Source organism: Suncus etruscus, chromosome 5 (genome assembly GCF_024139225.1).
Source record: "Suncus etruscus isolate mSunEtr1 chromosome 5, mSunEtr1.pri.cur, whole genome shotgun sequence".
NCBI lineage: Eukaryota > Metazoa > Chordata > Mammalia > Eulipotyphla > Soricidae > Suncus > Suncus etruscus.
The window spans coordinates 97,631,469-97,654,079 of NC_064852.1; the positions used below are offsets into that span (position 1 = coordinate 97,631,469).

The 22,611-nt window shown below is 35.0% G+C and overlaps 1 protein-coding gene across 1 annotated transcript in view; it reads left to right on the top strand.

Annotated features, from left to right (window-relative positions):
• Nucleotides 1-22,611, top strand: part of ABCB11 (ATP binding cassette subfamily B member 11) — a 90,238-nt gene that overhangs the window by 27,953 nt on the left and 39,674 nt on the right. Inside the window, exons 9-16 of the mRNA XM_049773529.1 lie at nucleotides 216-390; nucleotides 4,068-4,181; nucleotides 7,696-7,806; nucleotides 10,686-10,811; nucleotides 12,328-12,531; nucleotides 14,555-14,725; nucleotides 15,369-15,570; nucleotides 16,619-16,694. Coding sequence (XP_049629486.1) covers nucleotides 216-390; nucleotides 4,068-4,181; nucleotides 7,696-7,806; nucleotides 10,686-10,811; nucleotides 12,328-12,531; nucleotides 14,555-14,725; nucleotides 15,369-15,570; nucleotides 16,619-16,694 — 1,179 coding nt within the window. The remainder of the gene's footprint in view (nucleotides 1-215; nucleotides 391-4,067; nucleotides 4,182-7,695; nucleotides 7,807-10,685; nucleotides 10,812-12,327; nucleotides 12,532-14,554; nucleotides 14,726-15,368; nucleotides 15,571-16,618; nucleotides 16,695-22,611) is intronic.

A 22,611-nucleotide genomic window follows, 5' to 3' on the forward strand; every position in this document is an offset into this window, starting at 1 on the left:
TCACTGCCAGGTTGAAACAAACTTTAGCAAAAATGTGGACTTTAACAAAACTTTATCCAAAATGTGGACATTGTCACCATGTTCTTTTCCTCAAGCTCCTATGTGTTTATGATGATTATATGATCATTCAGTAAAATGAGTTTATTGTTCACTACTTTTGTTGACCTTAACCTTGAGCTTCTGTTGTAATAGATTCAATGTTTTGTTCTCCATAGATATGAGAGAAACCTGGTTTTTGCCCAGCGTTGGGGAATAAGAAAAGGTATAGTGATGGGATTCTTCACTGGATTCATGTGGTGTCTCATCTTCTTATGTTATGCACTGGCCTTCTGGTATGGCTCCAAACTTGTCCTGGATGATGGAGAATATTCAGCAGGAACTCTTGTCCAGGTACTTTGACTTTGAACAGATATATTTTCTGCTGGAATCTCAAAGATGTCCACACTTAGGACATTGTTTATTTCTTGCATAAAAAAAGGAAAAGGCCAATTACCTTATGGAGTTTATTCATAGTAATAAATAGTTTTAAAGTAAAGGGATGAATTGATTAACCCTATTAGTTAATTAATGATTTGCAGTTAGCTGAACATTTTATGCCTATAAAATAATTATTTTATAACTGAGACTGAAACATGGTTTGCTATAGAAAATATACTATCTGTGCAGCTCCTGAGCTGATTTCTTCTTTTTTTCTTTTATTTTCTTGCCTTTTTTTTTTTTTTTTTGGTATTTTGATTTGGTTGGTTGATTTTTTTTTTTTGGTCAAAACAGTGGCTAACAAGGGCTAATCCTGGCTCTGTGCACAAAAATTACTCCTGGCAAGCTCAGAGAACCATATGGGACTCCAGGGGGTTAAAGTCAGTTTGGCTGTGTGCAAGGCAAATGCCCTACCCACCGTGCTATTGTTCTGTCCTTGTGAACAGATTTCTTAATCACTTGAATATAACTACATATTTTAAGTCCAATGAAAATGTTGCAGGTCTTAAACCTGAATATAAATTGTCTTTATCTTTATTGATCTAATAATGTTTAAGAACTTTTTAACATTATTGAACCAAGGATAGAAGCAATTGGACTTAAGTCACAGATGCTTCTTTCTGCTTGCTTTGTAGAGCATGCACTGAGAAAAAGTATCTTTCTTTAGTCTTGTGCTTGAAAGGAAAAGACAAAGAATGCACAAAAAGAAATTTGGAGGGAGTAAGACTTGGTAAATTGAAAACCAAGCAACAGAAAATTCAGTCAGGATGCTAAAAATCAAAAACCTTTATGACAATTATTTTTAGCAAGGTCTAATTTTTATTCTCTTAAAAGATCAACTGAGGCACATTAAAATATCTTTAAAGTTTATTTGAGCAAACATTATTTTCATGCAGCACCAAAATGAACTGGTGAAAAGCCATCAATCTTCAGTAAAATGGAGGAATACTTTTATAGGGGAGTCTTTCAAGCAGTGTTCAGGATAACTTAGTTTCCTTTTAAAGAAACAATTTCAATCATGGGCAAGTCATGAACCATAAACCTAAAGTATCACTTTGATCTCCATAGAAAAGGGGGAAGACTTTTACAGAGGCAGAAGCAAGGAAGGAGATTGCTTAGCTATAGCTAAATCGGTTGTAAAATTGATTGTGTTTGGTTATCTTTAGGCGTTGACTTCATTTTCCTCTACTTTTTTTTTTTTGTTTCTACATTGGGACCCTACCCAACACTACTTAAAGGTTATTCTCAATCAAAGTTGCTCAGAGGTCACTTAGTGCTTAGAAGACTATATGAAATGGAGTCAGTTATTTATAATGCAAGTGCTTTCATTCCTATATTATCCCTCTAGCCCTGGCTTTGACTTTCAGCTTTGGTCTGCTGCTGTAGACCACCACGACATTACCACCACTTTTACCAAAAGTGGCATTATTGTCTACTAAATCTGTTTCCATTTTCAGCTTTTCATCAGTTGGGTTGTCAGTTACCCTATACCTTCTGTAAATAATCCATTTTTGAGTATTTGTTATATGCACAGGTGGTATTTTATGAATCTATAACATTTTAATCAACAAATATTATCTATTTGCTCCTAACTTACCTTTTATTTTAACACATTCCTGAAACCGTCTTGCTGCTTTTGTTTTAATAATTGCAGGGTGGAAGAAGAGTACAAATAGCCTTTAAGAGTACAATTAATTTTTGTTCTATTTGCCTGTTGCATGTATGAATGATTTTTAGCTATACTCATGAACAGAAAATAATGAGGGCTGAGTATGCATGACATGAAATGAATATTTTTAATCTACTAATTATTAGGTTTTCTAAGCTGTTTTGCTATCACAAAATTATTGGCTATAGTAATTGAGGATCATTGACAAGTAGATCATATAGATGACTGTAATAAACATCACTATTAAAAAACCAAATAGGGGCTGGAGTGGTGGCACAAGTGGTATGGTAGACACCTGTCTTGCCCACACTAGCCTAGAACGGACTGCAGTTCAATCCCCCAGCATCCCATATGGTCCCCCAAGCCAGAGCGATTTTAGGAACATAGCCAGGAGCGATTTCAGGAACATAGCCAGGAGTAGCCCCTGAGCATCACTAGGTGTGGCCCAAAAATGCAAAAAACAAAAACAAAAACAAATATACTCTAGTCTGTTAAGAAAAAATAATAGAGGCACCTGAGTACTGAAGAAGACTAATCCTTTGTGTTTCAATTATAAAAAATAATTACAGTAATAAAGAATAATTTTATTCAGTATATGAAGAGTCTAGCATTGAGCAAAAGTGTAGAATATAATTACATAAATAATCTGCAAAACTTCATTCTGTAATTGCAATAATAGATAATCTGTAATATACAGGATAACTTAATTCTTGTGTATTATTACTCAAAGAGTAAGTTAGGTAAGCAACTTTTCCACACATTTATGTTTCCTTCCATTATATGAAATAAAAGATGCAATATAGGGGCCAGAATGATAATTCAGTGGATAGGGCACTTACCTTGTACACAGCTAAGTCAGGTTTGAGTCCCAGAATTCCATATGTTCCTCCAAGCCTACCAGGAGTGATTCCTGAGTGCATAGCCAGTAATAATTCCTGAGCCCCGCTGGGTGTGGCCCTCAAACCAAACCAAACCAAAATAAAACCAAAAAAAGAAGTAATATAGGCAATACATTTATAAATATTTTTATTTTTATTCCTAATATTCATAGTTATTTAGAAGTTTTGGTGATAGTTATCCTAATAACTAATATACTAGTAAAAATGATATAGCAGTTAGAGTTACAGCAGGTCAATACTGAAGGTCAATCTTAGGAAATTAGGAAATTCAAACTAATCATTGTGCTTTTTATTGTTTCAGTAATCCACTAAGAGGAAAACCATTATAAGACCATTTAATAACAAATATAATCAAATGATCATATAACTATTTTAGCCCATGCTGCACCTACATCCTTTATTTGACTCCTACTCACTTCAAATCATGCTGGGCTGGAGCATTAGTAAAACAAATAGGGTACATACATCCCTTGTGTTAAATCCCTAGCACCTTAAATGGTCCCTCAAACCCTGGAAGAAGTGATCTCTTAGTACAGAATCAGGAATAAACCTTGAGAACTGCAAGGTGTTGTGACAAATAAAACAAAAAACATGTTCTTTTTGTAGCATAACAATTTTAGTTCAAAATTCTATTGTTTTTTAAATCAACACAATAGAAAAATAATGATGCTTCACAGAACAAAAACTATTACTGCTATTTCTATAGAGTTGCTTTGCTTTCAATCACCCTTAGAAGACTGTTTCTGGGATATCTCTTAGTTCACATAGCAAAAGGTATGAGCAAGTAATAGTTATGAAAACATAGAAATATGGGTTTGGATAGATAGCACTGTAGTTACCTTTCTAAAGGCACTTCCTTTGCATGTGTTTTGCCTGGGTTCAGTCCCTGGCATCACATGTGATCCCCTGAACACATAGGAGTAATACCTGAGTATGGAGCTAAGATTAACCCAGATGTGGCCTAAACCACTCCCACAAGATAAACCACATACAAATTATGTTAATATTTTTGTTTGTTTCAGATTTTCCTCAGTGTCATAGTAGGAGCTTTAAATCTTGGCAATGCATCTTCCTGTTTGGAAGCCTTTGCAACTGGGCGTGCAGCAGCAACCAGCATTTTTGAGACAATAGACAGGGTATGTATGAATGAAAAGTAAAGGCCATTAAGCGGTCCGGGATGAGGAGGAATGAACTCATGAGAAATTTACTCCCCTATTAAAAACATGAATAAATATAAGAATACTTGTATACACATATGACCCCTGTTTTATCTACTTGAATAACAAATAAGGCCCCTGACTTATATATATATCAGTATAGATATGATATATTATGTACATATATATCATATATCAGTAACAAGACACTCAAGAAGTAAGTAAAGGACCAGAAAGAGAACTAAAAGAATTGGCACACATACTTTGCATACAGGAAACATTAGTTAGACATTAGTTAGATTGCATGGTCTCTTGGACATAATGGGAGTGAGCCCTGAGCACTAAAATGGGAATGACTATACTGTCTCCCCCCACCCCAAAGCAAATAAAACATTTAAAAGGCAAGCAAACTGGTGAAGGGGGGGGTGTTCTCTTTTTATATATAACTAAAACCCAACTACAAACATGCTTGTAATGATGGTAATTAAATAAAGATATTTATAAAAAATAAAATAAATAAAAGGCAAGCAAAAATGGCTAAAGAAACTGGTACATATACACAATGGAATATTATGCAGCCATCAGGAGAAATGAAGTCATAAAATTTTCCTATACCTGGATGTACATGAAATCTATTATGCTGAGAGAAATAAGTTAGAGGAAGAGAGATAGACACAAAATAGTCTCACTCCTCTATGGGTTTTAAGAAAAATTAAGGACATTATTGTAATAATGCCCAGAGACAATAGAGATGAGGGCCAGAAGGATCTGCTCACAATATGAAGCTCACCACAAAGAATGGTGAGTACAATTAGGGAAATAATTACACTAACAACTATCATGATAATCTTGATGAATGAGAGAAGTAGAATGCTTGTCTGGAACCAGGCAGGGGTTGGGAAGGAGGGAGGGGAGGCTTTGGTGGTGGGAATGTTGCACTGGAGAAGGGAAGTGTTCTGTTTATGACTGAAACCCAACTACATTCATGCTTGTAATCATGGTGCTTAAATAAAAATTTTATTAAAAAATATTATTCAAATGAAAGCAAAGGGTCAATGCATGGAAAATAGAGGATGTGCATAGATAATGAAAAATGGACTGAAATAGAGGTTATTGTTCCAATATAATTGTGTCTAACTCTCAATAAATGAATAGTCAATTTGACTGCCCTGGACTGGAACACAGACTCATTTGCACCGAGCAGTCGGGATGTTCTGTGTTGGTGGTGGGCTGTGGATAGATTGTTGCTTTAGAGAAATGAAAACACATCTTCTTATAGAAATTCATTTGCCAAATAGCCACCTAATTGGCATCCAAGCAGAGACCAAGAGAATGCCTTCTGTGACAATGATCAGAATAAATCCAATTTTAAAACTTAAAAAAATATTATTCAAAGGTAATAATTAGAAATTTCTAAGTTTGAAAAAGAAAAGAAAATAAATCAGTATGTGCGTGACTTAGGTTAGAGGAAGTAGAATTTAAGGGTAAAAATGACATGATCTCTGCAGAGGTTGAGCTCTCATGAGAGCCAGAGGTGAATGAGCACTGCAAAGGAGGGGGGAGGGGAGAGAGAGAGAGAGAGAGAGAGAGAGAGAGAGAGAGAGAGAGAGAGAGAGAGAGAGAGAGAGAGAGAGAGAGAGAGAGAGAGAGAGAGAGAGAGAGAGAGAGAGAGAGAGAGCGAGAGAGAGAGAGAAAGAGAGAGAGAGAGAAAGAAAGAAAGAGAGAGAGAGAGGAGATGGAGGGAGGGAGTGAGGGAGGGAGGGAGGACGGGAGGACTGGAGGAAAGGAGAGACAGGAAAGGAGGGAGGGAAGGGAGAGACAAAGGAACCAAGAAGGTATTCAAGGAAAAGATGCATCCAGGTTGGAAAAGGCTTGGTGAATTCAAGGTTAATGTGACTAAAGTGAGTGAGCAAGCAACTGAGGCTGAAGGGAAGAGTAGGGTTTTGAGGACCTTAAGGTCAAGTCCACCACATTGGATTTTTCTAAAGGTTACAAAGTCTCTCTAGCCTGGTAGCCTGGCTAGACTTTTCCTGGTGAATTTACTGAAGTACATTTAAAATTTTAAAGACATACTTTTAGAGTCAAAAATCCAAAACGAAGGGGAAATTTAGTTGAGATGTTGTTCTTCCTTGAAAAATAGCCTGGACTAAGAGACAAAGACTTGGAAATTCAGAGATATCTTCAGTTCCTTTTAAATCATAGTTATTTTGTGCTGTTGTTAAACTCTGAGTAAATTCTTCATCACTTTATGTATTTATAGGTTTTTGAGGTTTCATGTCTTGGAGTATAAAAAGTAGAAATGGCATTATTTAAAATGCAGCCCATTCTTGAGGATACTAAAATAAGATAGCAAATCTAGTAGATTCCAAACATTATTATAAAACAAGGTAGCATTTAAAATTGATTTTATTACCTTTGCTAGAAACCTAAAATGAAGAAAATAGATTACACTATAGCCCTCAAACAGTGATGTGATAATGAAGTTCTCTCCCTAGTGTGGAAGAGCTACTGTTAGTGTTCAGATAGCAGCTAGCTCAAGAATATTTCTCCATTAACAAAACTGAGTAGTTTAGTATAGACTTCAAAGTTGATAGAGTTAAAAAATACTACTTGATGGGAATGTTGTACTGGTGAAGGGGGTGTTCTTTACATGACTGAAATCATACAACTACAATCATATTTCTAATCATGGTGTTTAAGTAAGTATATTAAAAATACTACTTGAGGATATTCAGTTATCTTTTATAACTTTTTTCAATACACGCTCCATTATAGATACTATTAAACCCCAGTTTGCTATGACTTTAGGGATTCTGTCCAAAAGACAGAATGGGAATATCACCTGTCTCGTTAGGTTATAATGCTAATTAAATACATTTAAAAAGCACAATAAAACACTTTGTACATTGTTTTCCATAGTCTCAATAATAGATTATGTAATATTAAAGTATTATTACTATAAGTTATATTACGTTCTTATGAATATGAGTTATATGCCACTATGCCACATAATATGTCAAATAAATATCTGTACTGATTAACCAATTAAATTAAATTTATTTAATTCTATTTATATAAATTTATATAAATACACTTTATATAAAAATATATAAATAACATATCATTTGTATATAAATAATAGTTACATAGTAGTAATATGTAAATAACTATATAAATAATATATAAAGTAATAAACAACAAAAATTGATATTATAATTAAGTATATATTAGTTGCTTATGTATGTTTAGTAACACTAATATGTGTAACATAATGCATAATTATGTTAATATATATGTTAACTCATTAATATCTCAATAAATCACATACGTTATTAATACTATCATTAATACATATTTAAAAGGGAATGCTTTCAACATATATGTCTTCAATGAATCTAAGGCTTGTTACGGTTGATGAGTAAATTCAAAGTGAAATGAACATTAAATATCGACAGTTTATATCATTGCTGTGTTCTTTTATATCCCACTCCAGAAATCTATCATTGACTGCATGTCAGAAGATGGTTACAAACTAGATCGAATTAAGGGTGAAATTGAATTCCATAACGTGACCTTTCATTATCCTTCCAGACCTGATGTGAAGGTAAATAAGAATATTTCCCCCATGAATAATAACATTTTCTTTGATGATTCATTGCCAATAACACATTACTAGTAAATCTGACTCAATTTCTAGGAACAAGGAATATACACAGTTTCTCAGGAAGTGTCCTAAGATACCATGTCTTACAGTGCCATTGCTCAGCATTCTTTTGTGATAATCATTGTGTATAACTCCTCCTGGCAGGAATAATGTTCTATGGCTCATTCAGGTTAAGTCAAATGTGTAATGTGCTGTTTTAATCAGTGGTAGGTTCTCTGTATAAACAGCTTTAATAATCTACCAGGTAATCAGAATAATCAAGTACAGTTTATCAACCACCTTTTTAGGGAAATCAGAAGGTGGATCACATTATATATGAAGAGTATGACATATCAAGGGAAAGATATTATCTTGTGGGCTTTAATTTTCCAGGATCAGTGGATAAGTTCTTGGAAGAATGTAAACTTGTGAAATATCATGTGTCTTCTAGAAGGCATTTGTTTGGGAAACACAGTGAAGATTTATTATTTGGTAGGACCTATTGATCAAACAATTGAGGGCATGTTAATGAATATATTTCTACAGAATGAATTGACCTTTAAAATTTATTTCTTATTTTAAGAATATCTCTAGCCATATTTAATATTTCAGGTTATTCTCACATACCTAATCCAATGCAATTCAAGCACATGTGAAATATAAATTGCACTCAGTTCTCAGTGAGGATTTTTCAAAGAATGACTAAATATCTCCTTATAATCCTTGTTCAGCAAATGCCACTTGAAATAAAATCACATTTACTTCTGTTTTACCTTATGTTTCTAATTGTGATGATTTTTTAAATAAAATAACTTTCTTTATATTTGTAAATGTTTTTATTTAAATCACAAGTATTTTATTTAAATCACAAGAAACTCATTGCTGGACGCCATATTATACTTGGGCTATATAAAAAAGAGTATTTAATGCCTGTCTATTCTGAAGGACAATACAGTATAATATAGTTCAGAAAATAGAAATGTATTTTGGAAATATGATTCTAATATAAAATCAAATTCCTATGAGAGTTTATGACCAGAGCACCCCAAACAACTTTTTTTTAATATATAATTTTTATTTTGGTCATAGTGGCTTACATAACTTTCCCAGTAATATTTTAGGTACATATTAACATTGAATCACGGGAATTCCCATCACCAAATTTGTCCTCCCTCCAGCCCCGTTTCCCATCCTGCATCCCATATTCCCCACCTTCACCCCCCTGGCTTCTAGAATGAGTGGGCCCCTCTGTGTCTAGCTTACTACTTAGTGATCATACAACTGTCCCAAACAACCTTTAAAATATCCAATCTATGGTTATGAATTAGCTTCTTGTTCTTCCCTTTCAGTTTCTATCTTTAACAATTCATGTATTTCCATAGACAAACAACAAAACAGAAGAAAATTAAGTCAAGAAAATTGTGTGTTTAAAATAATTAGTACTGAAATAAATAAACTTAACAAAAATGAGTAACTTTGATATAAGACATGAAACCATAAATTACATGTAGCAAAACAACTGAGTGATACTGACTTCAGTGATGACTTTGGAGACTTGACTCCAAAGGTATAAATTAATAAGTGGGACCACATCAAGATAAAAAGCTTCACGGGCCAGAGGCATAGCATGGAGGTAGGGCATTTGCCTTGCATGCAGAAAGAAGTGGTTCGAATCCCAGTATCCCATATGGTCCCCCGAGCCTGCCAGGAGCGATTTCTGAGTGCAGAGCCAGAAGTAGTCCCTGAGCGCTGGTTTTGGATGTGACCCCAAACCCAAAAACAAACAAACAAAAAACACAAACAAAAACAAAAAAAAGCTTCTTTGCCATGAAAGAAACTATTTTTAAAATGAAAAAAAAATATCTATGGGTGATAAAATACTTATCCTATATCCTAAAAAACATATTCTATATCTGACAAAATATCCAAGGTGTATAAAGGACTCAAAAAATTAAACAAATAGGCAAATTACCTCTTACAAAATGGAAGGGAAGAACTAAATGGACACTTAATGCAAAGAAGACATAAAGATGGTCACAGCATATATGAAAGGATGCACTTTCTCTTTTTCAATGAAAATTAGAATAATGAGCTATAGTCTGTAAAATTGGCCTATATCATAAGAAACTCAGTGGTACTGGTAGAAATACCAACTGTTGCAATCTCTGAATGAGTATTGGCGAAGAATTTATCAGGATGCTAACACAAGACTCATCATACCTTCCAGTAATTTTACTATAAAGTAACCATCTATCTGAAGAATAAAAAAACACACATTCCAATAGAATGTGTACTTGTACTCCTCTGTTTACTGCAGTATCATTTACAATAAGACAAATGATGGAAACGACACAAGGCCCAATAATATGGCAACGAATGCTAACAGACACAATAAGAGGCTGCTCAACTAAAAGAAAAGATGAAATCAGGGCTGACACAGGTAGGGCTTTTGCCTTGAGCACAGCTAACATTAGTTAAATCCTTAGTGTCTCATATAGACTCCCAAGCACTGCCAGGAGTAATTCCTGAGTCCAGAGCCAAGAGTATTGCCGGGGGCTGAAGGTTACCCCTCAAAACAAAAATAAAATAAGATTGTGAAATTAAATGTAAATAAAGTTAATGTTACTATTTAAAGTAGTGTGATTATTTAAATATTTAAATAATGTGCTAAAAGTTCATCTTACCTTCATCCTAAATATCAGGGTTTCTGTTATTAATAACTAACTGTCCAGGGGTTTTACCTTGGGACAAAAGTGAACACACATAGTGATCTCTCAAAGTATCCTGATTTGCAACTTGATTGCTGGCCCTCTGAACTTTATTCTTTTCTTTTTCTGCAGATTTTAAATAACCTCAGCATGGTCATTAAATCTGGGGAAATGACGGCTATGGTAGGATCCAGTGGATCTGGGAAAAGCACAGCACTGCAACTCATTCAGCGATTTTATGACCCCAGCAAAGGCATGGTGTGTGTCTTGAAGAATTTTTCAATCTGTATTCAGTAGAAAAGTGCGCATGAATCTGTATTCTTTAAAAGCTCTCTGAACAGTAAGCATATAAACACTTACTTACATGGCTGTAGTCAACAGAGAACTTGGTTATTACTTTGAAAAGTTATTTTTGTTATGAAAAAAATATGACATTATTTATAAAGTATTTAGTTTTTTCCATGTATCTGACAAAAATATAGACTGAAATTAAAAAAATTATAATTACTGCTATTTATAATATATTACATAGCAAATATTTTTAAAATATTACTTTTTTGCAATGATTCTCAAAGATAAACATGCTTATTTTATAAATGAGTAAAGAGCAGGCCAGAGAGATTGAGACTTGCCACAGCCATTTTTTGCTAAAAGTAATTTTTATTTGCTTATTACCATCATATTGTTCCAATTGCTTTTAGACATCATAGTGTTATTTAAAAAATAGAACCAATAGATCAGATTTATTATAAAATATAATAAAGATAGGGATCATTCATTGGTTTTTGTAATACAGAGCCACTTTTCTTGTGTGTCTTCTTTTTGTTTGTTTGTTTATCTTTTGGGTCACACCCAAACGCTCAGGGGCTACTCCCCGCTATGCACTCAGAAATCGCTCCTGACATGGGGGACCATATGGGATGCTGGGGGATCGAACCGAGGTCCATCCTAGGCTAGCTCTCACAAGACAGATTCCTTATCACTTGCGCCACCACTCCAGCCCCCCGTATGTCTTCTTGATTAAGAGTTTTAACTTTAGTTCTGGTAAAAAAAAAATTAAAATATCAAAGTAGAGGCCAGAGCAATAGCACAGCAGAAAGACGTTTGCCTTGAACACAGCCAATACAGAATGGGTACCGGTTTGAATTCCAGCATCCCATATGGTCTCCCCTGAGCCTGCCAGGAGCGATTTCTGAGCGCAGAGCCAGGAGCAACCCCAGAGCGCTGCCAGGTGTGACCCACCCCCCCAAATAAATAAATAAACAATAAATAAATAAATAAAAGTATAGTAAGTGATCGACTCTACTCTTTATTGAGGAATTCAAACATTTTCATTCCTGGACCAGTGATGTTAAATTAAATGACTTTTTTTTCAGTATTGTTTTTATATTTTTTTAGGGAGGTGACAGCAAACTGTGGTCAGGGCTTATTTCTAACTCTGCACTCAGGGATCATTCCTGGTGGGGCTTGGGAATCATTTGTGATATAGGAACCAAAACCTGGTGGGCAATGTGCAAGACAAATGTCTTAACCTCTGTACTACCTCTGTAGTCCTAAATTAAGTGACTTTTACTTAGTTTATATTTCTATAATTATTTATATCACAGTTACATTAAATTTCAATGAGTTTTTGTCCCCATCTAGAAGACCACATTATCAGAAGAATGACTTTTTTTTTAAGCTTGTTGATCTCTCAAAGATCAAATACAATTTAGTAGTATGATTAAGAACCTAAAAGATCCCAAGAACTTAATATTTTACTCCTGTTTTCTAGGTAACTTTAGATGGCCATGACATCCGTTCTCTTAACATCCAGTGGCTGAGAGCACAGATTGGGATAGTGGAGCAAGAACCAGTTCTGTTTTCTACCACCATTGCAGAAAATATACGCTATGGCAGAGAAGATGCAACCATGGAAGATTTAGTCCGTGCTTCTAAAGCAGCCAATGCCTATAACTTCATCATGAACCTTCCACAGGTACTCCCTTTATTTTATAGAGAAACTCATAAAATCTAATTGGAAAAGGAGTGACTTGATAATTTGCATTTCTTTAAACGGAACTACTAAATCATTAAAGTCTTAATGTCATGTTTTCATTTCTGTCTAGAAATGTACCATGAGTTTTCTGCTTTATATAGAAAATATTATCAATATAATGTGTTTTAAATTCTATCAAACTAGGAAACTTTCTTTTAAAAGGTCCCTTTTCTACAGATACAATTTCATTATTCTATCTATTAAGCTTTGTTTTAAGCAGATGATGTATTTGTCACTTGACAATAACTAGTAAAATGCTCTTTGTTTTTTTTTTGTTTTTTTTGGGCCACACCCATTTGATGCTCAGGGGTTACTCCTGGCTATGCACTCAGAAATCGCCTTTGGCTTGGGGGGGACCATATGGGACGCCGGGGGATCGAACCGCGGTCCTTCCTTGGCTAGCACATGCAAGTCAGACACCTTACCTCTAGCGCCACCTCACCGGCCCCGTAAAATGCTCTTTTGATGTCTACATTATAATTGGTTCCATGTACATTGAAATTTTTAAGGGATGTGTGTCTGTCTGCATAGGCTTCTAATATTGTAGCTGCATATTATAGCCTCAGTTCTATATATAAAATATTTAAAAATTACTCATTAACCTTTTCTTTTTGGGGGAGCCATAACCAGAGTTTTTCAGGGATTACTCTTGGTTCTGCTCTAAGGAATCATTCCTGGGGAAACTTGGGGTGCTATGTGTTTCTGGGGTCTGTTTCAGGTTGGTCTTGTGCAAGGCAAACACTATAAGCATTATTTATTTCTCCAGCCCCAAACAATTACTATTTTATTTGTTGTTGTTTGGCCCCACCTAGAATGCTCAGGGCTTACTCCTGACTAAGTGCTCAGGTATCACTCTTGGAATGCAGAGGCAGGAGTTACCACTGCACATGGCTGAGTATAGCCCATCGCCCCTCCAAATATACCAATCTTCAGAGAACATTGGTAGAACAGGAGTCAGGTGAAGATTATATAGCAAAGTAAAAAGAAAAAACCCACTCAGTTTGGCTCTAAAATACTTTCTATCTGTATTCTATATTGTATGAATAAGATTTCAACTGTAAATAAGACATAATTTAGTGTATGATATAAGATAACCATGTAAGATATTAAAGCATATGAAGCTTTAGAATCAGACTGTCTTCATACAAAGCCCAGCATCTTCACATGCAAACTTTTGAATGTAAACACATTCTTTTATACCCAGCATTTCCTCCTCTATTAATTAAAAACAAAATTGCCTTCATCATGGGCATTTGTGAAGAATAAATAGATAAATGTAAAGAGCTCAGCACTAAATTTTAAACATTACAGGTCTTTAGCTCAAGTTGATGAAGATTAAGCAGGATATCTGACATCAAAACATTGTGAGATTCCAATGTTATGTTAGACATTCAAGATAGTAACTATTTTTTATCTGTGTTAATGAGTATAAAGCTAGTTTGATCTTGCATTCCAAATAAAAACACAATTTCAGCACTGTGTTTTTCTATTGTCTAAGTTACAGTAAAGAAACAAGAAACTTAATATGTTCTTTAATCCTTTAATCCTCCAAAATATATTTTCAAAATCTAGTTTAACTTTTTTTTTTTTTTTTTTGGATTTTGGGCCACACTCGGTAATGCTCAGGGTTATTCCTGGCTATGTGCTCAGAAATCGGGGAACCGAACCGAGGTCAGCCACATGCAAGGCAAACGTTCTACTGCTGTGGTATCACTCTGGACCCTAGTTTAACTTTTGATAGAAACATATTGTTTGAAGTGAGGTAAAGAGAAAACAGTTCAGTGAACTTGGGAATGAAATAAATAATCAACTCTCACACAAATATTGATTAAGCAATAATATGTTTCAGGAAAGAATATTTCTTTCAGTTGAAGCTGGAGAAAGAAGTTACTACTTGTTAATGCATTGCTGTCATAAGCCATTGAATTCTTCCTTTTTATTGTCTGAGTTACATTTTTCCTAGAAATTTGACACTCTTGTTGGAGAAGGAGGAGGCCAACTGAGTGGTGGCCAGAAACAGAGAATAGCCATTGCTAGAGCTCTTGTCCGAAACCCCAAGATCTTGCTTTTGGACATGGCCACCTCAGCGCTGGACAATGAGAGTGAAGCCATGGTACAAGAAGCACTGAGTAAGGTTTGTGAAAAGTCTGAGTTCACTGTACAGACCTTTGTAGAAATTCTTTTGTTTTCCCAATCTTATCTTTTCCTTTCCTTTTGTTGTTGCTAAGATGAGGAGTCAAACACATTTTAGTTGAAGCATAGAACATCCGAAACTACCTCTGCAGGCCTATGTAGCCTTTATAGGAATCTACCTATCTCTGGTCCCCATGTGGCAATTCTCATGCTGATGTAGGTCAAAGTTGAAAGAATGAGAGAAATATTATGTAGTATATCTTGTCTTATCTCACTGCTTAGAAAATACTGATTGATTGAAATTGAAAATACAATTTTCCCTATAGTTGAACAAAGGACAGATATACTTTGTTTCCCAAAACTGCATGTATAAGATGTTTTAATTTTGTTAATTAGAATTCATAATATGTTATTTTAAATTTTTTATTTTTATTTTCCTAGTTAGTTGATAGCAGCAGTGGAATCAATAGTATTTTTAGCCTTGAGAAAGTGTGCTAACCTTTTTAATGCCTGCCTGTACAGACCATTTCAATGTTTTCCCAGAAACTGATGCTCTTATTTCCTTGTAGATTCTGTGATGATCCATAAATGAGTACCACTTTATTTTACTGTCTTATTTAACAATGAACCACATATTCTTCCAGATCCAGCATGGACATACAATAATCTCAGTCTCTCATCGCCTCTCCACCGTCAGAGCTGCAGATGTCATCATTGGCTTTGAACATGGGGTAGCAGTGGAAAGAGGCACTCATGAAGAACTCTTGGAAAGAAAAGGAGTTTACTTCACTCTAGTGACTTTGCAAAGTCAAGGAGATTCAGCTCTTAATAAAGAAGATGTAAAGGGCAAGCACTTTTTCTATTATGTTTGTGCATTTATATTAGTTAACATACAAAATGCTTTATGGATTTCTATGCATTTTAAAGCACACTCTTTTATTTGTTCTTCAAACAAAATTGGGAGGCCTTAAAGAGCTGATAAAGGAAACAACAGAAATTCTACATGTTACTTATGTGATCAAGTTGAAGAGCTTAAAACCCAAGTCTTCAAATTTCATCCACTACTCCTTCGTATACACTCAGCAAATGAGCAATGCTTCCTTGAGTGGCCTTTATGAAGGAGTGCTTAATATTATTATTTTTTTAATATTTGAGTGAACTATTCAATGACTAAAGTCAATGACTAAAGAGTTTCATACGTATTTTCACTTCTACACTGAAAATAATGCACTAGTGTATTAAATACTAGTTTTATTTTTTTCTTTTTCAATGTCAAGTTCTGATTTGGTGGCACATTCCAAAGCTACATTAGTCATCTACTCCACATCCTCGATATTATATATAAATTTTTGAACTTCATTGGCTGTAATTCTATATATACATGATTTATTCTGAGAAGATTTTTCAAAAATTTATTTGATTATCTCTTTTTTAAAATATGTTTCAACTTCCCCTATGTTTTTAATGATTGATGCAAAAGGATACCTATTTCTGTGAAAATATTACATACCGTAGGTTATCTTGCTGAGTATTTTAAAATTTTTTGATAGATTGTCCTGGACAAGTCCTATTTACTTCATTGCAATACTGTAGCTGAAAGGATGATTAAGCAACTGACATTGTATCTATATTTTTAATTTTGGGAGGATGCATGTGGCCATGCTCAGAGGTAACTCCTGACTCTATACTCAAAGATCACTCCTAGCTGGTTTGGGGAACTATATGGGATGCTGAAGATTGAACCTGGTTGGCCGCATGCAAGGCAGCCACTGGACTATTTTTTCAGCTCATTTACAGACATTGTAATGATGTTAAGGCCAAAACATAGTTAAAATTTTTATCTTACATGATTCTTCTTATATTATATACTGAGTCCTTATGTTATGCTGAATAGGAAAAGATGAAGCTGAAGAGTCTGGACTTGAGAGCAGGAAGAGTTTTAGCAGAGGGAGCTACCGAGATAGTTTAAGGTAAGCTCAAGCCATGGGATGGAATTGAAAGTTTTCATATATTCTTGGCCAAGTAAGGTGCTTGCCTTGCATCTGACTGACTGTTTTAGATTCCCAGCACCACAAATAGTCCCTGAGCTCAGATCTAGGAATAAGCCCAAAGCACAGCAGAGTATGGTCTTCCAAACAAACAAACAAACAAAAAAGGTGAAAGAAGAAAAAAAACAGGGCCAGAGCAATTTCGCAGAGAATAGGGCATATGCCTTGGATACGGCTAACCCAGGTTTGATCCCCTGTATATTACACGGTCCTCCGAGCCTGCTAGGAGTGGTTTCTGAGTGCAGAGTGAAGAGTTAACTCCTAAACCCCACTGGGTATGGCCCAAAACCCACCAAACAAACAAACAAATTAAACCAAATAAATAAGCAAACAGAAAAAAAATTATCGGGAGTTCTCTGTAGTCATATCTTCAGGAAAGATCTCAGGTGCAAGGAGAGCCCTAAGCATTGCCTAGGTCTTATAAAATATGAACATGCAAATAAGTCTTTACTATAAGTGACATTTCTGTCTCCATTCCATTTCTTGTTTAATATGAGTATTTTGTTTTATTGGGGATAGGATCTTAATAAACATGCACATAGTGACAATGATGTTTATTGATTTGAAAAAAGGAAATTTTTTTTTTTTTGAAAAAAGGAAATTTTAAAATGTTTGGATTTAGTCTTTCTCTCGGTACCTACTGTGGTATGGGGCATTGTTTTTAGATGGAAATCAAATTCATGCCTTTTAGTTTTTCTCTTTAACCTACTGAGCTGCAATTGAGTTACACATATTTTTGCTCCCAGTGTAGCTTCACCAAAGCAAAAGAAAGTCTTAGCTATATGGAATTTAAAAAAATGTACTTTTAGTAGACAAGAAGAACTTTCTTAACTCAAGCTATTTTTTTTTCTCTGCATTTATATATACTTTCTTGCCTTCAAAACACTTTTGAACTATAGATTCAGGTCAGTGGCAGAATACTTGCCTTATATAGGCTCAATCCTCTACACCACAAAACAACAACAAAACAACCATATTTAGCTTATCCTACAAGTGAGACTAAATTTTATTCTTTCAACTTTGGTTTGAGTTTCTATAAAACAGTTCCATTACTATTGAAATCTATGTATTAACTAGATTTATGGTGGTGATGCTATTTTAATTTATACACATCTACAAATGCATATGGGTCAATCCAATATTTTATATATTATGGGGCCGGCGAGGTGGCGCTAGAGGTAAAATGCCTGCCTTGCAAGCGCTAGCCAAGGAAGAACCACGGATCGATCCCCCGGCTGTTCGATCCCCCCGCGTCCGATATGGTCCCCCCAAGCCAGGGGCAATTTCTGAGCGCTTAGCCAGGAGTAACCCCTGAGCATCAAACGGGTGTGGCTAAAAACAAAAAACAAACAAAAAGAGAAATTAGTATAATGTTATAGCTCAAGTATTTCTCAATGAAATAAATACTTTTAAACTCTATTAAGAAGAATTTTGTCGGGCCCGGAGAGATAGCACAGCGGTGTTTGCCTTGCAAGCAGCTGATCCAGGACCAAAGGTGGTTGGTTCGAATCCCAGTGTCCCATATGGTCCCCCGTACCTGCCAGGAGCTATTCCTGAGCAGACAGCCAGGAGTAACCTCCTGAGCACTGCCAGATGTGCCCCAAAAACCAAAAAAAAAAAAAAAAAAAAAAAAAAAGTTCTAATGTTTGGGCCCAGAGAGATAGCACAGCGGTGTTTGCCTTGCAAGCAGCCGATCCAGGACCTAAGGTGGTTGGTTCGAATCCTGGTGTCCCATATGGTCCCCCGTGCCTACCAGGGGCTATTTCTGAGCAGACAGCCAGGAGTAACCCCTGAGCACTGTCGGGTGTGGCCCAAAAACCAAAAAAAAAAAAAAAAAAAAAAAAAGAAGAATTTTGTCTAGCAATATTTTTCTTATTTGTAAGACTATTACTCAAACATTTCCCCCTTACATTAGGATACTTTAGTCAGCATATTTCTCTGCCATTGTTTTTACAATTATTAGGACATTTAATTCATGATTATTCTGAACAAATTCAATTATATCTTGCCCTTTCAAGATAATTAAAAATGGTGATTGAAGAAGCTTAAAATAAAACATTTAGATAGTAGTTCCAAGTATTGCAACTATAAGCCTCGAAGAATAGTTTACTGAATTTATACTTAGGTGTTATATTTTTTAAATTATATTTATTCAGTAAAAATTGGAGAGGTGCACTTGAATGTGCTCAGGGGTTATTCCTGGCTCTACAATCAGGGATCACTCCTGGCAACTTGGGAGAACATATAGGGAGCCAGGGATTGAACATGGGTTGGCCACAAGTAAGACAAGTGCACTACTTACTCTATGAAATCTTTATTCAAAAATATTTTAAGAAGTGTACTTTATTGAAATTGAAAACTAACAAAGCAAAGCAGTGTCTTCAAGCTATTTTTATTATGTAGCTATTAAAATTGCCAAAAATATTGAAATTTTAATAGGCTTTTCTGATAGTAATAAGAAAAAATGGTAATAGTCACTAAAATATTATTATAATTGCTAAAGATGTCAACTGAGTTCTTAAACACAGAGACTAACGAGACCATTTTTCTCATAATTTTTATTCTTCTTCTTGTAAATAGGGGGTCATACCCCATATTGTTAAACATCAAGGTACTGACCTAACAAGTCTGTGCTTGAGCAGATAGTTCTCTGGGGCCATAAAAGACCACGCCTTGAGGCATTGAAGGTGGGGCAAGTAATTTCAGGTCAAACTCAGGGCTTTGAACGTGCTGGGCATGTTCTCTACTTTGTGAACTACCCTCTGATCCCCTAAGCGCTCTTTGATCACTAGGTTATAGCTTGCCACGAGGAGGCATATCTTGCGATTCTATAAACAAGAATGTAATAAATTTTAACAGATTTCAGATGAATAAAACTTAACAATTCTGAGTAGCTTCTGAGTTTATTATTAGAACCATATAATCATTTTAACATAAATGTTTTCTATTTGGCTAATCTAAAAATTCTATATTTAAATGAATAGAAAAAGAATTCATAAATACAATACGCATTTTCAGAAAGTAGCTATTAACCTCTTACAGAGAAAGAATTTTAGATCTGAATAAGAAGGCCTGTTAAAAATATCTTGATGTATAATAATGACAGATCTTTTTCTCCTTTTTTGCTAAAAGATTACTAAATAAAATGCTCATTTGAATTAGTCAAATATAGTTCCTTAATTTTTATCTTTAGATATATATGACCTCTTTTGTAATATATTTTAGGTTCAAGAATGTTTCAATAAGTAATAGTAATTAACCTTAAGTAATAATATTTAGAGAAAGAGCCAAGGAGAACATTTACTCCTCAAGTCAGATACTTTTTGCTTGCACCAAGAAGTGATAGACCACTTCTAAGATGGGGAGGGTTTGTTTTAGAAAAAGGGTGTGATGGAATTCTCTGTTTTTAGTACTCATTTGTTTGTTGGGCACCTGCCTACAACCATTACTACTGTAATTTTATTGAGTTGGCCTGTGTTGGACAGGTGGAATGAGTGTGTGTGTGTGTGTGTGTGTGTGTGTGTGTGTGTGTGTCTGGTATGTGTCTGTGAGTGTTTTCAAGGAATAGAGGAGGGGAAAGGATAGGAGGGGAGGGAACAGGAGTAAAAAGGAAGGAAGAGAAGAAAAAGGCAAGGAAAGTGGAGGAAAGGAAAAAAGAAGGAGGTAAGAAATTTAAGATTAAAGTAGTAGAAATCTGAAGAAACCAGGATATAGGACTAGGAGAATTACATTACAGTTCTGTGTCCCATGCTTAAAACTTGGAGTGCACATTCTCATTTCCCAAATCCAATATTCTGCCTCCAGTAGTTTGAGTTTCCTTGCTTGATCCATGATCTTAAATATCTCAGTCCTGACCCTCTCCCCACCACTCTATCTTACTGATACAGACTTAATCCTTACAGCTTTTGGAGAGGATATTTTGACCTTAATTACCTATCAGAGAAATGACTTTATTGCTGTAGCAACTTAGTCTAGGTGGGAGAAAACTGAAGTGTCCCAGATGTCAGTAACTGGGAGTAGAGTTAAGGAGTGACTTTATACCTTGTCATAATGAGACTTGACAAGTGTCTGAATACAAGAACAAGGAAGAGGGAAGAAAAGATAAATGGACCTGGTTGTTGTTATCTGGATGACTAAGGAGGTGGCAATGCTAATAAAAGTATGTGTAACAAAATAGAATGATGAATCTGCTACCAACTTCTCAACAAGGCCAAGTAAGCATGCATAATAAGTGGACACCATCTTGATATTCTTAAAAATATCACCTGAATACCAATGACAGGACCTTGTGAATGTACTAGAACTAAAACAATTGATGCAGGTCTTCTCATCTCCACAATATCTCTCAATACCATATTACTTCAGATTAGTTACTTGGAGAATATTACTTTCCTCCTTGCAAATCTTCAGCTTTACCTCTATCCCTTAAAGCTATTATTGCACATTACTAAAAACCTAACCCAACCTGATTTAATCTTTGAGAAATCTTTAAGAATCAGTGCAGAACTCATGGCCAGAATGTCCAAGAGAGACACAGGTTTTTATTCTCAGTTATATATATATATATATATATATATAAACCTTTATTTATAAATATTGAAAAGAGGCCATTTGGCCTACAAGTTATGGCTTACTGTTCCCTGCCTATATTTCAAAAACTGAGCTCTTTGTGTCACAGTAAATTCATCAGCTTATTTGGGAATAAGCAAAAGGAAACAGGCAAAAGTGTAGATTCATGTGCTCTCATTTCTTATTATAATAAAGTATGAGTAATGTTGTCTCTTCTTCTTCTTTTTTTTTTTTTTTTGGTTTTTGGGTCACACTTGGCAGCGCTCAGGGGTTGCTCCTAGCTCTACGCTCAGAAATCTTTCCTGGCAGACTCGGGGACCATATGGGATGCTGGGTTTCGAACCACCATCCTTTTACATGCAAAGCAAATGCCTTACCTCCATGCTATCCCAGTGTTGTCTCTTCTAACTAACCACTGAGCATCAAGAGTCAGGGCTAACTTGGCAACCCTGCCAGCTCTACTTATGGTTCCATTATTGGCCTTACTTCCCAAGGAGTACCTTTCCTTGAGGAAAATATTCTTCCAATTACCAGCAGTTTCCATGCCACATGTTCAAGTTTAATTTAGAAGAAAGTGAGAGGTTAATTCCAAAACTAATAAAAACAAAAACAATCTGAATCAGTTACTTCCAACACCTGACTTCTTCAAGTATATGCAGCATGAAGCAATCTCCATCCTGTTTTTGTCCTTTTGTTTACATCGTTTTCTCCATCAAAAACCCTTTCTATTTTACAAATACTAAAATCTTTCCTTAGCTACCTCTTCTATCAAGTCTTCCCTGGTAACACCAACCATGCAGTTCTTTGTTCTTTATATCTATTCTTTTATTTTCTAACTTGTCATATTCTTTCTTACATCTGGGTTTTATATTTGTTACTCTTCTGTCATATTTTAAGTTTTTTCAGGTCAATATATAATGATGTAGCTGTCATTGATTTTATGTGCTATAGGTGCTCAATAAGTCTGTATTAAATCTATAAATGAAGATTTATTTTAATTTCAAGCTAAAACAGCCTTCAGTAAGCCAATTACTAATAAAATTCATTTCTAGGCATGGTATATTAGTTGGAAAATTTTTGAGGGGCCCTAGTTCATTTATATATGCATAGTATTCAACTTAAAATAGTGAGAAATTAGATCTATGAGCTACAGTCAAAATGAATAAACCAGTAACAAAGCACGAATCAACAAAATCATGTTGATTTGGAATGGGGTGTGTGTGTGTGTATGAGTGTGTGTGTGTGTGTTGGGGTTTCTGTTCCCTTTCTG